The following is a 19,036-nucleotide window of genomic DNA, read 5'->3' as shown; positions in this document are numbered from 1 at the left end:
GTTATTACGCAGGTGCTTTGTAAATGTACTGTAACTGTAATGAACCATAACAAATTTGTGTGATAATCACATGATCAGGACAGATTTTTATCTACTGAAAGTAAACAATGAAGGTTTTTATTGAATGACTGCAATCAGAGATCTTAAAAACTGTGAGGAACTGATACAGAGAGTATTTTGAAAAATTGTGTAACTTTTTATTATGCTAACAAAAACAAAACCTTAATTTGTTTAAAGATTATACCTACAAACTGAATTTTCAAAATCACTACATGTAAGCCCAGAATAAGAAACCAAGCCACTATGGCTCAATAAACCATTCAGTACGGAGATCAAGGTGATAATCTAAACTGCATAGAACTGTATAATTCCAGCATGAATAACATGTAATTCCGGCAGTAGGGGCAGAGTTTACTTCAGTTTTGGGATTCTTTCTGTGTAACATCTCACCATCATCTATTGCTGATTAACACAGTTCCCTTCAGCTACACTGCCCTGTGAGAGGCGGGGAGGGGGTGAGGAGGAGGAGGAGGAGGAAGAAGGGGGGGGGGGCTGATAGAAGTATGCTTCAAGTAGTTACGGGAGTCTCACATAAGCCTAGGCTCAGCAGCTGGGAACATAGGAGCAGGAACAGCTCACTGTCCTCAAAACATTATGGGAAGTAATATAGAAGATATGAGCATGTACGAAAAGGGGGGTTCTAAGAAGTACTGCATCAGTGGAAAGCATGTAGCTGCTATTGTAGTGGCGGTGGTGGTGGTGGGACTGACTGTTGGGCTGGCAGTAGGACTTACTTATCCAGAGCCATGTGAAATTACCAATGGAGATGACACCAACCCACCTTTACCCACCACATCTACTGTACCAACACCACCACTACCAGACTCCTCAGAAGTCTGTCCAGTTGAAGATGATGACAGCGGGAACTGGAAAGAGTTCAGGCTCCCAAGTTACATTTACCCCCTGCACTATGACCTGGAGCTCCAGCCTGAGATGGATAAAGATACATACAATGGTACTGAGACCATCTGGCTGAAGATGACTCTCTCAGGTACCAGGCATCTGTGGCTACACATCAGGGAGATAAAGATCATTGGGCAGCCCAGGCTGAGAGATCGAAATAACCAGGAGATCCCAATCAAGAATTGCTTTGAATTTAGACGCCATGAGTATGTGGTGCTGGAAGTCAACCAAGATCTGCAACCCAATGCCAATGATGATTCACTGAATGATACTTACCGACTGACACTGCAATTTGCAGGACAGTTGAATGGCTCCCTGGTGGGCTTCTACAGGACCACCTATCAAGAAAATGGAATAACCAAGTAATGTATTTATGGCTTTTTTTTTTTAAAACAGATATCAATTAAATTCATCACAGCATATCCTTATGGTTTATAATCTATGCTGTGCATTCATGTAGTCCCTAATAGCAGACAACATGTACATACAGTTTGCAGAGGTTGCAATCGCACATGGGTCAATGGCACCCTACCGGCACCTATGCCACATTAGTATACAATAGTACTATAAAGGGCATGTGAAACATAAGGGCTCTCAATATTTAGCTCAGCTACAGATCATCATTATCACTAGGAAAGTAAATGGCAATCACAGAAAGAGTTTTTTGCTATGATTGCAATGAATTTTCCTGAAATTTTTGTTTCAATTATAGCAAAATATTGCTATAAATCTGTAGACTACGGTATTCATTCTGTCAAAACGACGGAACCCTTGCACAACTGAGACAAACTGAAACCATTGGCATTGGATCCGTCACCATTGAAATCAATGGTGATGGAAACCGAAACCTATGGTTTCCGTTTGTTTCAGTTAGGGCTCCATTCTGATGGAAAGCTCAGACGGAACGTCAGAATAGAGCCATGACGGATATGTGAACGAAGCCTTAGGCTGGGTTCACACAACCTATTTTCAGGCGTAAACGAGGCGTATTATGCCTCGTTTTACGCCTGAAAATAGGGCTACAATACGTCGGCAAACATCTGCCCATTCATTTGAATGGGTTTGCCGACGTATTGTGCAGACGACCTGTAATTTACGCGTCGTCGTTTGACTGCTGTCAAACGACGACGCGTAAATTGACTGCCTTGGCAAAGAAGTGCAGGACACTTCTTTGCAACGTAATTTGAGCCGTTCTTCATTGAACTCAATGAAGAGCAGCTCAAGATATACGAGCGTCACAGACGCCTCGTATATTACGAGGAGGAGGAATTACGGCTGAAACGACGCAGCTGTTTTCTTCTGAAAACAGTCTGTCATTTCAGCCGTAAATGACAGCTAGCGTGTGCACATACCCTTAAAGGGTTAAAATAGTTTATACAGAGTACTATTATGGACTGGTACTCATTGAACTGTAGTGTGAGCTAAGAATTCTTCTCACATCTCTTCTAAAACATGGTTATATTTTTGTCAAGTGTCCAGGGTAATTTTCACTACAGCTGGCACACATATCTAGCACGCTGTCACTAACTAAATGTTACGGCCGAGGCACTTTACTTTGCTTTATTTGTAGTGAATTTGTCACTGAGAATTCTCTGCAAACACTGGAATTGCAGTTTTACAGTGCCAAATGCCTTTATATTTGCCAGATCATCCATATAAATTTCAATTCTGAAAGTTCAAGGGTTTGATGGCATCTGGCTCAGATTACTATGTAATTGCTAGGCAGGCATTTCTGAATCATGTGTTCCGCTAGTTGTTCCTGTTGTGGAGATATTCAGTTTTGTAGAGTACATTGCTCCTAGAAGTTATGTACGGCATGATAGGAAGGAAAAATTATGGTCGAGAGCTTTATTTGAGAGACCTGATGCCACCATTTTATCATCCCTAAAATAATTCAGCCAAACTGTTTACGAGATAGTCATTTATGTTTGCGTAGGTCCCCAGTGCTGTAGTTCAATGCTGGGACATTGTGCACCCAAAGCGCCCAGTGTCCTGGACATGTAGAGGCATAGAGCAATCCTCCAATAATGGGTAAAAGTTCAGGTACACTTTAAACACTTGACTAATCTCAGTCTAATCCGGGACGCACATTTTCTAACTATAATCGTATTCTCTTTTATGAAATAGACATAGAATAATACTGATGGCTGTCTCTAATTTTAAGTTTGTATATAGCAGTGGTTTTTGCCTACACATATTTTGATCCATCTATGCAAATTGAGCTTCAAGCAGCCCTTGGTAGAGAAGAGTCCTTGTGTTTACGTGACATGTGCAGCTCTTCACTTAAAGGAAGGGCGTCGCGAAAAAAAATAATTTTTAGATCAATTTGCTTTTAGTGTTTTATTTTAAAAAAAAATATTTATTTGTGTGTTTGTGTTTAACTTTTTTTATTTTCAAACTTTTTCTTCTCTATGGGGGCTGCCATTTTTTTTTCATCTCTGTATGTGTCGATTAACGACACATACAGATATGGAATACGGCACATGCAGCCCCATAGAGAATGGGAACGGGAGCCGTTCCATTCACTATGCTGTACGCTGTCTGTGTGGGAACGGCGCATGCGCCGCTCCCACACAGTCCAGATGGAAGGTCTTCGGCCGAGCGACATCCGGCGCCATTTTCTTGTGGACCGGAAGCCGCGGCCGGACAGTAAGATGACTACTTCCGGTCTCGGCTTCCGGACATGTGTTCTGAAGCAAGCACTAGGAGCGGAGGGAGCAGACACAGCGTACGGACCAGAGGGAGCGGCGGCGGCAGGAGCAGGATAAGGGAGGGGGGATTCTGTGAGCTCACTAGAGCGAGTGTGTTTACACCAAATTTGCAGCATAAAGCAATGTGGTTGCTTTACCACATGCCAATGCTGCAATTTTGGGAATTGCTCCCTCTAGTGACCAGCACAGGGAAATGTTATAAATTAGAATCTAATTTATAATATTTCCTGACTTGTGAAAAAATAAAAAAAAATTATAACAATGTCTAATCATGTATACACTAACTGTTTGACTAAAAAAGTGTAAAGTCATACATAGCAGTTGATCCAATGTGCGGCTGTACCATTCCCGAAAATCCCAACTGCTAGTTTTACCTGGAAATGAACTTAAGCAAGCAATGCAAAACTGTGCTATAAAACCAGCATCTACGCATGTCTGCTCTGATATGACCACACAGTGAAATTCCATGCATTAAAAGGTTGTAGTATAATATTTTATGTATAATCACTTTTCAGCACGAGTTAATGGTTTGCGTATAAAATTAATCTACATAACAATAAGAAGTAAAAAAATTAAAATGTTTTACTTTTTTTTTTTTAAAGGGCCTGAATTAAAGCCTATGCTGGAAGCTTCAGAGCTCAAATCTCAGTGTCAGCACAGAGGTTCCTCTGATGATTTGCATCATGAGCTCAGCTTAGCTGTTAGGCACATGTGTGACAACAAACGTGTCTTTCCAATAGCAACCAGCAGAATTTTGAATGCAGCCCTTGTCTGTAATATGCCCAGTATCAGTATGAGGTAAGTAATGCAATTTACAAAGTAATGTTAATATAGAAATAATGCACGGCACATTGGTAAATTGCAAATAAGGAGCTGCGATTGATCTTCAATGGTGAGTGCCGTGCATTATTTCTATATGAAAGTGCAGCTAAACGTTTGACAAACTTCTGACATGTCATAGTGACATGTCAGAATTTTGGATTGGTGGTGGTCCGAACACTCGTGTGAGTGCTCAGCCACTTCGTGTCTGTTCGGCTTTTTCCGGAAATAAATGTATTGGTGTACGGGCTCAATAGAAAGTCTACGAGCCTGTTCTCCGATACATCGGCTTTCAGGAAAAAAACTAACAGACACGAAGCGGCTGAGCACTCACATGAGCGCTTCAGCTGCTTCGTTCTAGCGATTGGTGGGGTCTCAGTGTTCGGACCCCCACCAATCCAAACTTTGACATGTCAGAAGTTTGTCAAACGTTTAGCTACACTTTAACATTATATTGGAGGTGACCCTTTGCATGCACAGAGCACCGCTTATACATGCAGCAGAAGTACAACACTGCCCAGCAGTTTATACATTCAAGAGTTGTTGCCCCGGAGTAGAGTAGTGCCAACCATAACTTTCTTGCGCTCCTAATTTACAAAGTTACTCAACTTTTTGTGTAGATTATATTTATATATACACTGTAAAATCATGTTTAAAGGTAAACATTTTCCTTAAATGTGGCTCCAACATCTGCTCACACATTCTAGTAGAGAATGAAGCAGGAATGCATTAGGTGATAGCTACTTCTATACTATGGCTACTTGGTTGCGGAGGCATTTTAATTGCAATTTCTATCAATGTCTATTATTTGTTGCCAGGAAATCTTGGAAATTGTGGCATAACTATAATTCTACCAGTTCTTCTGGTGGTTAGCTATCAGTACCAGCAGGATTTGCCAATTAATAAAGAGGAATTTGCACTAGGAAACAGTTTGGTAAAAAACTGTTAATATGGTACCCTGGAATCCATTCATCTTTATTGCATAAAAGTCACAACTTTATGTAAAACCCATCATTAATGTGGTCTATATTATAAACCTACACTCAAGGGAAATGTACATTGCATAGTAAGAACCAGATGAGACTTATTGGAAACCATAATGTTGCTTGGTATTGCTGCAATGCACTCCATAATGATGGGTACACTTTCTAGCAGTATGGGTCTGTAGTACACTATCTATTAGAATAAAGTATCCTTTATATCATTTTGAGAAAGCAGTATGTTATGAAAAGCAGCATAATTAACAGAACATAGTTTGCTATGTACATTGACATGTGTATTTTGTAATTCAATAATGATGTAATAATACAAATCCATGGATGTGTGTCTGAGATGGGAGGTATTATTTAGGGTATGTGTAACGTCCGCGGTCGCAGACCGCAGGCTTCTATCTTCCTGCAGATGTCGTCCTTCCCAGAGATGCCAGCACATGCGGCCGTCCTGTTCTCTAGTGACCATTAGGGTTTGCGCTCAAGCTCATTCCCGGCCTCAATGAGCCAGAGCACACACATGTATGAGATTGAGCAAGATTGCTCCCAGATCACCCTGGACTATAAGAAGGGCCCTGCCTCTTCCTTCATTGCCTGAGCGTTGTTTGTACCTACCCGTGTCTGTCTTTGCAAATGGTCCCTTGAGTGTTTACCAGTTCCAGTGTTCCCGTTCCTGCTACCTGTACCCTGTATCCTGTGCTATCTTGTTCCAGTGCCGTCTAGAGTTGGAGTCATGTTGTACTGTATACTATGCCTGTTTTGTTACACTACGCCTGGTGTCTTCCTGCTGCCAAGGTCCCATCCGAGCCTATCCTGCGACTGTCTGAAGTTACCACAGGTACAAGTATACGAACTATAGACTTTAACTTGTATACTGTTGGCCAGCTGCCATACCGTCAAGGCGGTATGGCCCAGTGGGTCCACAATACCCACAGAGCGGGACAGTATGTTAGGCCCCATGCACACGACCGTAGAATTAGTCTGTAAATATGGTCCGTAATTATGAACCCATTCATTTCTAATGGCCACGGACAACTTCCCGTATATTTACGGAAAGGTGTCCGTGCCGTAGAAAGGCTCCGCAAAAGATGGAACATGTCCTATTTTTTGCTTTTACGGACTGTGCTCCCATACTTTATATTGGGAACACAGCCTGTAAATGCTGTGGGATTACAGGCACGGTCGTGTGCAGGGGGCCTTACCCCGTTCCATACAGAGACTAGGAAAGTCTTAGAATGTTGGGTGCAGTAGTGTGGGTATCCAAACACTGTGTGCCTCAGGCGGGAGTCACACGACCGGGTCGCGCCCGAGCCCGAGTGCCGGCCGGTAAAATCGGCCATTCTGCCCGGCCGGTTTGCATAAAGTTTTGCATCCGTGCCGGGCCGGGCAGATCTGGACAGTGACATCAGCGGCAACTCCTGAAGGGGAATCCCCATGTGTTCGGGGATTCCGCTTCAGGAGTTTCCCCTGATGTCACTGCCCAGATATGGACAGAGACATCAAGCGCTCTGTCCAGGAGCGGAATCCCCGAACACACGGGGATTCCGCTCCTTCAAGGAGCTAAAGTGCGGCTAGCACATAGCAGAGCGGGGAGATACCTCCCTGCTCTGCTATAGTGGCGTCGCTGCAGTAGTAGCAGCCGCAGCAGCTGCTAGCGGCGCCATCGAAGGTGTCGCCAGGCCAGGGCGCTTTTAAAACAAGCAGGGGATGGGAGCCAGCGCAGCGCTCCCTCCACCTGCTGTACACCCCGGCCCTGCCACACCGTGTACAGCGATGCCATTCGTCAGAATGGCATCAACTCCTCCTCCTCACATGCACTCTGCGCTGTGAGGAGGAGGAGATAGAGCGCAAGCGCCGGAAAACCTGGCCATCACTCGGGACACATCCCGGTGATGGCCGTGTATTACCCGGCCCCATAGACTTCTATGGGAGCCGGGCGGCCGGGTACCCGGCCGAAGATAGAGCATGTCCTATTTTTTGACGGCCGGTTTTCCCGGCCGTCAAAAAATCAGTCGTGTGAATAGCCCCATTAGGGGTCTATTATTCCTAATGCAGCCGGATGCCGGCCAATTTATGAACGGCCGGCACCCGGCCGGGAAACCCTGTCGTGGGAATAAGGCCTTAAGGCTATAACAGTCTAAAAGTGTCACGTTGGGTTCGTGGACCCACTGGACCGTACTGCCTTGGCAGTATGGCAGCTGGCCAAAAGGGTGCAGGTAACAGTCTATAGTTCATATAGGGTACCTGTGGCAGCTCGGACAGTAGAAAGGCAGGCTCGACTGGGACTATGCAGCAGGCAGACGTCAGGCGTGGTGTAGCAGAACAGGCGTGGTATGCAGCACAGCATGACTACAGCTCAGCATGGCACTTGACCAGGATAGCACGGGATACAGGATACAGGTACGGGAAACACTGGGAACTGGAAGACACTAGGAGACCATTTGCATAGACAAACTTTGGGTATGACAACAACGCTCAGGTATGGGAGGAAGGGGCTGGACCCTTCTTATAGCCCAGGATGCTCTGGGAGCAATCGGCTCAATCTCCCACCTGCGTGCGCTTTGGCTTCTTAAGTCTGGACTGAGCTCGCGACCACGGACGTTACAAAATATAGATATAGAAGCAGTAAAACCTCCATAATTGTAAGCCCCTCTCCAAAAAAAAAAATTACAACATTCCTCACAAATTCGGTGGGTACGTTTCACAAGCATTTATAAATATACACGTTTTTAAAGCTATACTTGCTTACTGGTATGTTTTTGTTCAAGACAGATGATACATAAGTCCAATTGTGTGGCACGCAAATAAATACAGGCATCACATCCACTTACAGAAAATCAGTGTAACAGCTTCAGACTGACTTCTGCATGCATATTTTTAATTACCATACATTACAATGCGTTACTACGTGAAATAAACTCCTGAACAAGTAATTTAACTATTTCCGCACAGCGAGAAGGTTTGGGGCGGAAACTTCTCTCTCAGTGATTCATTGCAAAAGGGGAGACCTTACATACAGAGACAGACTTGTAGGCTCAGAGTTGTAGGCTCAGAGTAGGGTTCTTGGTTGGCTGACAGAAATATTAGCTCTATAGGAGCTAATATGGCTGACAGGAAGTAGATTATTGTGTTAGAAACTGAAGATAGGAGACTTTTTTACCAAATGGCTTAGGCGGAAATTCTGCCTCAAAATTCCGTTTGGAAGTTTGAGGTAGATTTTCCTCTCTCTGCATGCCGATTTATGCTGCGTTTTTCGTCCGCGGCCATTGAGCACAGCGGGCATAAAACGCTGCGAAATCCGCTTTCTCTGCCTCCCATTGATGTCAATGGGAGGTCAGAGGCGTAAACGCCCGAAGATAAGGCATGTCTTTTCTTTCTCCTGCAAGACGGTTTTACCGCTCGTGGGAGAAAGACGCCTCCGCCTCCCATTGAAATTTTGACGAGTTTTGCGGCGCATTTTCCGCATCAAAGAACTCTGTGTGAACATAGCCTTAGCTTGAAATAGAAAAATATTGCAACTTCTGCACAGAAGGACTCAGAAGCACTGTCAAGTTTTGTATTTACACATTTGATAGAACCACACATTTACTTTTACTTCTAATTATAATGCACATTTATTATATTCCACAGATTATTACTCAAATCAGGTTAACAATCTAATCTCCCTATCTCATGTACATGCACTACATTTTATATTTAGTCAATTAAGTTGTTCATTTTTGATGCGTGGTAGAAAACAGGAGTACCACGCAGTAAACCCTATAAATGGGACTTTAGTGCTGCAGAGAAACAGTGCTATCAACTGAGACACCGTGCTTTGGTGGAAACATCAGAGCTTATTTATAAAACTTATTGCGCAGATCACTGCTTTACCTTGTCCTAGACAGCTGAAGTTCTATTATTTTAACTAACGGAATGGCACTTAGCTTCTGAATGGTACAAAGTTAAGTTGGCCATAGTTCATGGGGTTTGGGCACGATCAGGGCAGCATAATGATTATTTTTTAAGTTGGTGAGATGTTATTCATTATGGTGGCATATGTTGCAATATATCTTCAACAATGGAAATATTTGAACATTTAAGATTGTCCCCATTGCACTAGGGTCGGGAGTGATTGCTATCTCTGCACCCCTTATAACTACACCCCTGCTTCAAATTTATAGTATTTCATTTCATGCTAATGGTACCTAATATGGAACTACCAAGAAAGTTGATACAGGCTGTATACTTTTTTTGAACAATGGAATGCGCTTCCATCAGTCAGACCCAATCATTTTAGTACTACACATAACACATAACAATTATTCTTGAGCATTGTCTTTCATGGTCAGTTCATGACTAATTATTATTACATCTATGGACAGCTTTATTATTAAATAGGTTGTCCCGGTTTCAGCACATTAAGGTTTCTTGTTGTATAATTAAATATTATACAATTTTCCAATATGCTTTCTATATGAATTCCTCATGCTTTTCAAGACCTCTGCTTGCTGTTATTCAGTAGGAACATTTATTCCCAGTGGATAATATTCTGTCCATGGTCATGTGCTGTACACACAGGTACATATGGGATTATATGATGCACAAAATATATATACTGTTAACTGATTGTACTGGAGAAAGTCTTTGACCTCACTGACCTTTTCGCAAAGTAAGGAGTTATGCAGAAGAAAATGCAGAACTGTGTAAAGGTCAACATCTCCGAGTCTTAAGAGCCTATAGAAGTCCTTGTGATATTAGATTTAACCTAACATTGGATGCTACATAAAAGGATGTGGTTGCACATTTGGTACTGGTAATCTAGTTTTACAACAGAGTGTTTGAGATAAGATAAGTGAAAGGAATTTAGAGATAGTGAAGTTGGTAAAGTTTTTCCAAGTCACAAGAACAAAGGTGAGCTGGTCACACATGGACAGATCCAGTAAATCATTCTCTGAGCAATTCTTTCTAAAGTGGTGGAGATGAGGGGATTTGGTAATGTACAGTAGTTGTCCAGAATAATTTTGTGGAAAATTATTATATTGACATATCTTATTTCCCAGTAATGGTAAAAACAAATGATGGCATTCCAGCTCAAATTACTGCAATAGATAGATAGGAATTTAATAGCAGATTAACACTTTAGGTTGTCTTTGCTACAATACTTGTGATTTAGGAAAATTATGGAAATCTATTAAAGAACAATGACAACATTAAAGTCAAAATCTACATTGTATACTGTAAATGTAAAGTATTGGATTGCAATTGTTTGTCCGAGGCCATAAAGGCTGATGACCAAAGGGTTATCTAACAGGGCACCTTTGAAGGTTACTGGTCATTCTATCCCAAGCCACCCATGGTCTCTGGTAATTCCGGTTAGTTGTAGCCCATAGACTCTGTTCCTTCAACTTGATTTGACATGACTGGATTTGTCTAATTTGGCCACAGTTATGGCTAAACACATAATGGGAGATTTTTTAAGACCTGCGTTTCATATGCCAGTCTTATTCTGAAGTGTACAAACAAGAAAAAGTTCCAGAAACAAAACAAGCCCTTTTTGGGATAATATAAATTTTGTATAAATGTTATTAAAGTCTATAAAAATATTTTTTTCTTTAAATATAAATTTATAGACAAAGGGAACGTTTGGATAGAGGTACTTTCTCCAAACTGGATGTATACAGTTATTATTAAATTCCATAAAGAGATTTTCCCTTTAAATATAAATCTGTAGAAAAAGGGAGCGTTTGGATGGAACTACTTTTTCCAAACAGGATGTATACAATTATTTAATGAAAATATCTCTTGGTCAGGATACAAACACATATACTTATGACAATGCTTCCATTCATATATCCCTCTTCATAAACAGTAAATTACATGTATCATGAAATATAATTTGAAAGGAGTTGACTTCCTACAAATAGAATAAGAGCAATCTGATAAGAAATTTACCAAAAGCTTTTTACTTAGTTTTCAAAAAACCGCTGGTCTCAGTTCACACTTGCGTTTTTTACATATTTGTATATTTCAATCAGGAGCTGGCAAGAATGATTCCTTCTGATATGATGGTAATCAAAATATAGACTGAAATGTAAACTTTGTATCCATTTCATACTCATCTGTTCGTATATTTTACGCAAATGGGGTTGGAATACACTTGAGATTCTTTTCTTTAAATTGGGTCCTATTCTCAGGACCGAGGGTGAATGATGGCATATGTTATAGACCGGTCCGGTCAGATTTCTTTTTCCCTTCCTTAAATCTCTGAGTGGACATCCATGATTGGCACACAGACACTCTTATGTATCCAGCCAGTCTCAAAACTCATCTATATTGCATGGTTTCAACTTCCAAATACTCGGAGGCAGCCGAGAAGACAAATGGAGAGAGACATAGTCCAAAGGGAAGCACAATTTGCCAGAGAAGTACAAATTTGTACTGTGCTGTTATACCAGGTGGTGCTTCAACACTGCCGGAGATTGCAAGGCATGGTTGACGTCACTACCTGCCGAGCGTACCTTGATTAGAACAGCTGACGCGCTTCATCCCTGACCGGGATTTCCTCAGAGCCATTTCCTTAATCTGAAGTGTGTTGGAGTAAAATAAGCCAAATTTATTAGGAGGCGCAAACCCCTTAAAAAATTTGGCGCATCTTGGGCTGCCCTAAACTCAGAAAGTGAAATATATGCCTGCTATGAGCAGGCGTAGATTTGAGCTGCTTTTTGCACCTTTTTCTGGCTTTAACAAAATAAATTTGTCAGACCGCTGTTGACGACGTACCTCCCACTAAACCTGGGCCCACTTTTCTCGCCCCTTTTTAAAAGAGAGAAGGTGTGTGCCATAATTTGCGACATTACTACGTCAAAATACTGGTGGAAATCAATTGATAAATTCCCGCCATAGTCCTCACATGAGACCTGTTTTTTTGTTTTTTTTTAATAAAATGATGATGCTCCAAAATTGATTTCCATTAGGAATTATACTTGTCTATGTTGGAACTATATAAATAAAATTTTCAAAAATTTATTATTTTTCATCAATAAATTTTCCAGTTTCTCAAAATCAATGGTGAAATTGGTTTCTAATCTAATTTTCCGTCGAGTGAATGATGCAAACAGGTTTTCCTACAATGGCATGAAGAAATCTTGTAAACATGGATGCCTGTAGTTTGTCATATGCCTAGGAAGACAACCAGCCTGATTTATTGTGTTTTCATGAATAACATTGGAAAAGTGGAAAGCAGGTCTTGTCATTGTCAGCACAAATAAAGTCAACATAGTTGAGATTCCTCAATAATTAATCCTGTCAGTGGGTCGGTAAATTTACATGTAAATTACCAGTCTACATTGGGCAGGCTACATTAATTGTTTGGTCTTTCTATGCAGTCTAAAATCGGTTTCATTGTTTTATTAGTCTATAAGTAACATCTTGATATTATTATACTCATTCAGGGATATATGTAAAGATCTAAATTTATCACCTTATATGTTTATGTCCCTGTTGAAATCATATGCTGGAGAGAAAACACTGACCATTGTCATTTCCTTCCCAAGGAGCATCGCAGCTACAGATCATGAGCCAACAGATGCACGGAAGTCATTCCCATGTTTCGATGAACCCAATAAAAAGGCAACTTATACAATATCCATTATCCACAGACAGGAGTATAATGTTCTTTCGAACATGCCAGTTGAGGTAAATATGAAATAATAATTTTTCTGCTGTACATAGTTGTATAAACAATCCGTCCTTTCCATGCTATTGTCATTTTGGGCAGGAAAATCCTTCTTAAACAAGTTTCATCCAGTCAATAGTTCAGGCCAAGACTTAGGGAAGGCAATGACTGCTAAAATATTGGAATGGTTGTCGAATGAGGGGGTAATAAACACATCTGTGACCAGGATTGCCACCCCACAGCTCCCGAAACCCCTGGCAAACAGCTCATTTTGTGGGGAGAAGCCGAGGCCAACCAGGCTTTCATGTACATGGCAGCCATTAAGATGAATTACAAAGGGGCTCTTCGTTCTGGCTCATAGAGAGGGATCGTAACCGTTGAACCTACCACTATGACGTCCATACGTTCTAATAGGGCACATAGACAGTGGTTGTCCTCATGAGACATCACAATGTCCACAGCAGAAAATAAGTGAAGGGTTCTTGTGGGTTTACCCAGTGACGTATCGATACATATGATATGTTAGTGAGGGCAGGAAATAGGATTGTAAAGTGCTGCTAATATGTTGGTACTATATAAATAAGGTTAATATTATTATATAGCTAAAGGTAAATAAAGTCAAATATCTATTACTTTGAAGAAAGTTTTCATGCAAATATGCCAATATATGAACTAAGAATACTACATCCTGCTTGTTTAAGATATGAATATATATGTGCTACACAAAACACAGATGCTATGAACTTTAGACCTATTTTAAGTTATAAGAACATCTCTAATTTTATTTTCTATACAGCAAAGTCATGACCTAGGAAATGGGTGGAAACAAACACATTTCCAGAAATCGGTGCCGATGAGTACATACTTGGTTGCCTTTGCAGTCCACCAGTTCACGTTTGAGGAAAGATTTTCAAAGCGAGGAATCCCTGTAAGTAGTAATCTTTATGGAATACTAAAAATATATATTTTTTTTTTTTTGTGCTTAAACCTCCTTCGTGTTATCATATCTATCCTTAGCTTACCATGTGACTGATCATTGCTACATCATTAAAGGTGTATTACGGTTTAAGCAAATAAATGTTATTTGTTTAAATTTAAAAAAAAGTTAGACTATTTTACTATATGCTTTGTGTATCAATTTCTCATTGTTTTCAAGATCTTTGCTTGCTGGGAATTAACCCCTTAAGGACACGGCCAATTTTAGCCTTGAGGACAGAGCAATTTTTTTTACATTTCCCTCTTTGCATCCCGACGCCCATAACGCTTTTATTTTTTGTACGACATAGTTGTATGAGACTTTGTTTTTTGCGGGACGAGTTGTACTTTATGTAGGTACCATTTTTTGGTACAAATACATTATCGTTTAATTTCTATAAATTTTTAATTAGATTAAAATGCAGAAAAAAAGCAGTTGCGCAGCAGTTTTAATATTTTTTTTTTTACACCATACACCGATCATCATAAATAATGGTATACATTTGTTGGACAGGTTGTTACGGTCGTGGCGATACCAAATATGTCCATATTATTTCATGTTTTGGGACTTATATTTTAAAAAGTTTATTTATTATAAAAAATGTGTATTTCTGTGTATTTTATTTACTTTTTATTTATTTATTTACCATTATTTTTTTTTTACATTCATTTAACTTTTTTTGTTAATCCCATAAAGGGATTTATCATTTTGATTTTTATTTTGTAACTGTAATGTACTGGCATAGATCTATATGCCAGTACATTAGCCTGTTACTGATCGTACACAGGCAGTTGTTAGGGCATACCTCAGTATGCCCTAACAACAGGAAATATGTTCAGACAGCCCTGGGGTCCTTCACTGGACCCTGGGCTGTCTGGCCATACGAGTTGTGGGCTTTGATCGCGTCACAGTTATTTTCTGTGACGCGATCAATGTGCAGTCCCCTCTCCTTGAACGCCGCGATCAGCTGTCATCGCGGCGTTCAAAGGGTTAACAGCGGAGAGAAGATGTTTCTCTCCTCTCCGCTGTCAGAGCGGGGCCGTGGCTGTATATTACAGCCGTTGCCCCGCTCTCGATCGCACACACAGAGACGGCAGGGACGGCTGTCACACAGGACGAGTATGCTCGTCCTAATGCGCGAAGTGCTCGCCGCTCAGGACGAGCATACTCGTCCTGTGTCGGCAACCAGTTAAAACAAACCTTCATTGTTTACTTCCAGAGGATATAAATCTGTTAAGGTCACGTAATCGTCGCACAGATACGTGGCTTGTAAAGGTCCTTTACACACGGGCCCATGATCAGCTGAATGAGCGCTCATACGAACGATCAATGTATAATGTAAACAGGGCAGCCGTTAGCCGTTGAATGAGAAAACGCTTGTTCATTGTCTGATCGCAACTTTTATATGGCCAAAAAATGACTGTGTAAACAGGGAGATGTGCTGCAGACATGATGCAAATTCATGGGGACGAACAATCGTAGTAACGATCGTTCGTCCCCATACTAAACGAGCACTGCTCCGTTTGAAGGGAGCCAATGAGCGCCGATGGACAAGCTGTATTGTCGCTCAGGGCTTGTTTAACCCCTTCCCACACCTTGGCGTAAATGCACGTCCAGGTGAGCAGTAACTTCGCGCACCTGGGCGTGCAGTTACGTCCGCGCTTTAACAGTTAACCGCCGCGCGGCGCTACACCGCAGCGGCGGTTAACTGTGCAGGGTGTCAGCCCTGCTCTCCCCGTTGCCGATTAGTGGCCTGTCGCCGCTGAAATCGGCAATTAACCCCTTCAATGCGGTGGTCGATTGCGATCACCACATCGAAGAGGTTTACAGCGGATCGGCAGCCTCCCACATGTATTTGCGGGGGCTGGCGATCCTTATCATGGCAACCAGAGGCCAGACAATGACCTCCAGGTTGCCATGTATGGAAGCCTCGGAGGATCAGCCTCCGGCCGGTCCTCCGATACTTCCTGTCAGTGTGAGTGTCACGTCACAATGACAGTTAGAACACATTACACTACGTGTGTAGTATAATGTGTTCTAGCAGCGATCAAAGCTGCAAGTCTAAGTGTCCCCTAGTGGGACAAGTAAAAAAAGTAAAAAAAAGATAATAAAAATGTTTTTAAAAAGTGTAAAAATAAAAGTTAGAAGTGACATAAACAAAGAATGCTTTTTTTCCTATAATAAGTCTTTTATTATAGGAAAAAAATGAACACGTTAAAAAAAGTACACATATTTGGTATCCCCGTGTTCGTAACGACCCCAACTATAAAACTGTAATATTATTTTTCCCGCACGGTGAACACCGCGAAAAAAATAAACGAACAACAGTGCCCGAATCACAATTTTTTGGTTACCACCCCTCCCAAAATATACAATAAAAAGTGATCAAAAAGTCGCATGTACGCCAAAATGGTACCAATACAAACTACATCCCGTCCCGCAAAAAACAAGCGCTTACACCGCTTTTTTGACTGAAAAATAAAAACGTTATGGCTCTCAGAATATGGTGACACAAAAAATAATTTATTTTATAAATAAGTGATTTTATTGCACAAACGCTGCAAAACATAAAAAAGTTATATACATCTGGTATCGCCGTAATTGTACCGACCCGCAGAATAAAGTATAATGGTCATTTATAGCCCAGGGTGAAGGCCATAAAAAAACGAATAAAAAACATTGTCAGAATTGATGGTTTTTGGTCACCTTGCTTGCCAAAAAATGGAATGAAACGTGATCCAAAAAATTTCTGGTACCCCAAAATGGTACCAATGAAAACCTACAGATTGTCCCACAAAGAATAAACCCTCGCACAGCTCCGGTGGAGAAAAAATAAAAAAGTTCTGGCTCTCAGAATATGGCGATGCAAAATGTGCAGTGTTCCAAAAGCAGATAAGATCGGGCACCATTTATCAGTGCGACACCGGCCACATATCTGCGAATTATTATTTATTTACTGAATTATTATACCCTCTTATTATACCCTAATGTAACCCGCACAGATTACATATACCCTGATGTACCCCGCACAGATTACATATACCCTGATGTACCCCGCACAGATTACATATACCCTGAGGTACCCCGCACAGATAACATATACCCCCACATTATAAACTGAAACACCAGTAAAACCCCAAACAGAACAACTACCAAGCTACATCTGCGCCCCAAAAGCCAAATGGCGTCCCTCCCTTCTGAGCCCTGCAGCGTGCCTAAACACCAATTTACGTCCACAGATATGGCATCGCCATACCCGGGAGAACCTGGTTAATATTTTATGAGGTATTTGTCTTCAGTGGCACAAACTGGGCATAACATATAGGGCACTAAAAGGGCATATGAGTGGAAAATTTTAATTGTAACTATGCGCTGCGCATTAACCCCTTTGCGCACCACAACATAGCATGTCTTAGTGTGGGGGTGATGTATGGAGCGTCTCACGTGAAAAATAAAGAATTTAAAACGTCAAAATAGCAGTTTTTTTGGTCACCTTGGCTCTATCTAAAAATTTAATAAAAAGTGCTCAAAAAATTGTATGTACCAAAAAATGGTACCAATAAAAACGACCGCTCGTCCCTCGATAAATAACCCCTCATACCGCACTATTGACTGAAAAATAAAAAAGTTGTGGCTCTTGGAACGCGGGGAGGAAAAAACTAAAAAGGAAAAGAAAAAAATGGATCAGTTCAGAAAGGGTTAATTACTTTCTAATGAAAAACCATTTATGACCACACGTGGAGTATTGCCGTACTCGGGAGAAATTGCTTTACAAATGTTGGGCGGCTTTTACCCCCTTTATCCTTTGTGAAATTGAAAAAATGCAACATTTTCTAATTCTAATAAATCCTGCAAAAGACTTGTGGGCTCTAAATGCCCACTATATCCCTAGATAGATTCTTTAAGTGGTGTAATTTCCACTTTCGGGGGGTTTCCACTGTTTTGGCCTCTCAGGGGCTTTGCAAATGCGACATGGCACCCAAAAACCATTTCAGCTAAATTTGAGCTCCAAAAGCCAAATAATGCTCCTTCCCTTCTAAGCCTTGTTGTGGGTCCAAACAGCAGTTTATTACCACATATGGCATATTTCCGTAATCGGGAAAAATTGTTTTACAAATGTTGGGGTGCTTTTTCTCCTTTATTCCTTGTAAAAATTAAAAATGGCTACCTTTTTTCAGAAAAAAAGTTGATTTTTACCTTTACAGAATAATTCCAATGAATTCAGCAAAACAACCGTGGGGTCAAAATTCTAACTTTACCCCTAGAAAAATTCGTTGATGAGTGTAGTTTCCAAAATGGGGTCACTTTCCGGGGGTTTCCACTGCCACATGGCACTGAAAACTATTCCAGCAAAATCAGAATTTCAAAATCCAAATGGTGCTCCTTCCCTTCTGAGTCCTGCTGTGGGTCCAAACAACAGTTTATTACCAAATATGGGGTATTGCTATAATCAGGAGAAATTGTTTTACATATGTTGGGGTGTTTTTTCTCTTTTATTACTTGAAAAAATTAAAAATGTCTATGTTTTTTCAGAAAAAAAGTAGATTTTCATCTTCACAAACTAATTCAAATAAATTTAGCAAAAAAACTGTGGGTTCAAAATGCTAACTAAAAACACAGGTTTGACCCTGGGTAGTCAGCGGGTGCAATATATAGTCAAAAAAGGAATGCCTGCAGGCAAACAAAACCCTATTTCCTGACCACCCAATAGATAATAAAAATAAAATAAGAGTTTACAACTTTTATTAAGCTACGTGTAGCAAGACAAACTATACACATAAATTTTAAAAATTTCACTGCCACAGACCGAAGTCAGTATAACAGCTGGAGAACCCAGCCGAGTAAGAGAGAGTTGCGATGTATGCCGAGTGTCGGCAAACAGTCAGTACAGGGGCATCAGTGCCTCTATTAGTATAATAGA

At 40.9% G+C, this 19,036-nt stretch overlaps 1 protein-coding gene across 1 annotated transcript in view; it reads left to right on the top strand.

Annotated features, from left to right (window-relative positions):
* Positions 1 to 654: 654 nt before the first annotated feature.
* Positions 655 to 19,036, top strand: part of ENPEP (glutamyl aminopeptidase) — a 61,375-nt gene continuing 42,993 nt past the window's right edge. Inside the window, exons 1-3 of the mRNA XM_075849731.1 lie at positions 655 to 1,325; positions 13,018 to 13,159; positions 13,936 to 14,067. Coding sequence (XP_075705846.1) covers positions 655 to 1,325; positions 13,018 to 13,159; positions 13,936 to 14,067 — 945 coding nt within the window. The remainder of the gene's footprint in view (positions 1,326 to 13,017; positions 13,160 to 13,935; positions 14,068 to 19,036) is intronic.

The sequence above is a fragment of the Rhinoderma darwinii genome, chromosome 1, assembly GCF_050947455.1.
Source record: "Rhinoderma darwinii isolate aRhiDar2 chromosome 1, aRhiDar2.hap1, whole genome shotgun sequence".
NCBI lineage: Eukaryota > Metazoa > Chordata > Amphibia > Anura > Rhinodermatidae > Rhinoderma > Rhinoderma darwinii.
Note: the sequence above shows the minus strand (reverse complement) of the source record. Positions and strands in the feature narration are given on the sequence as shown.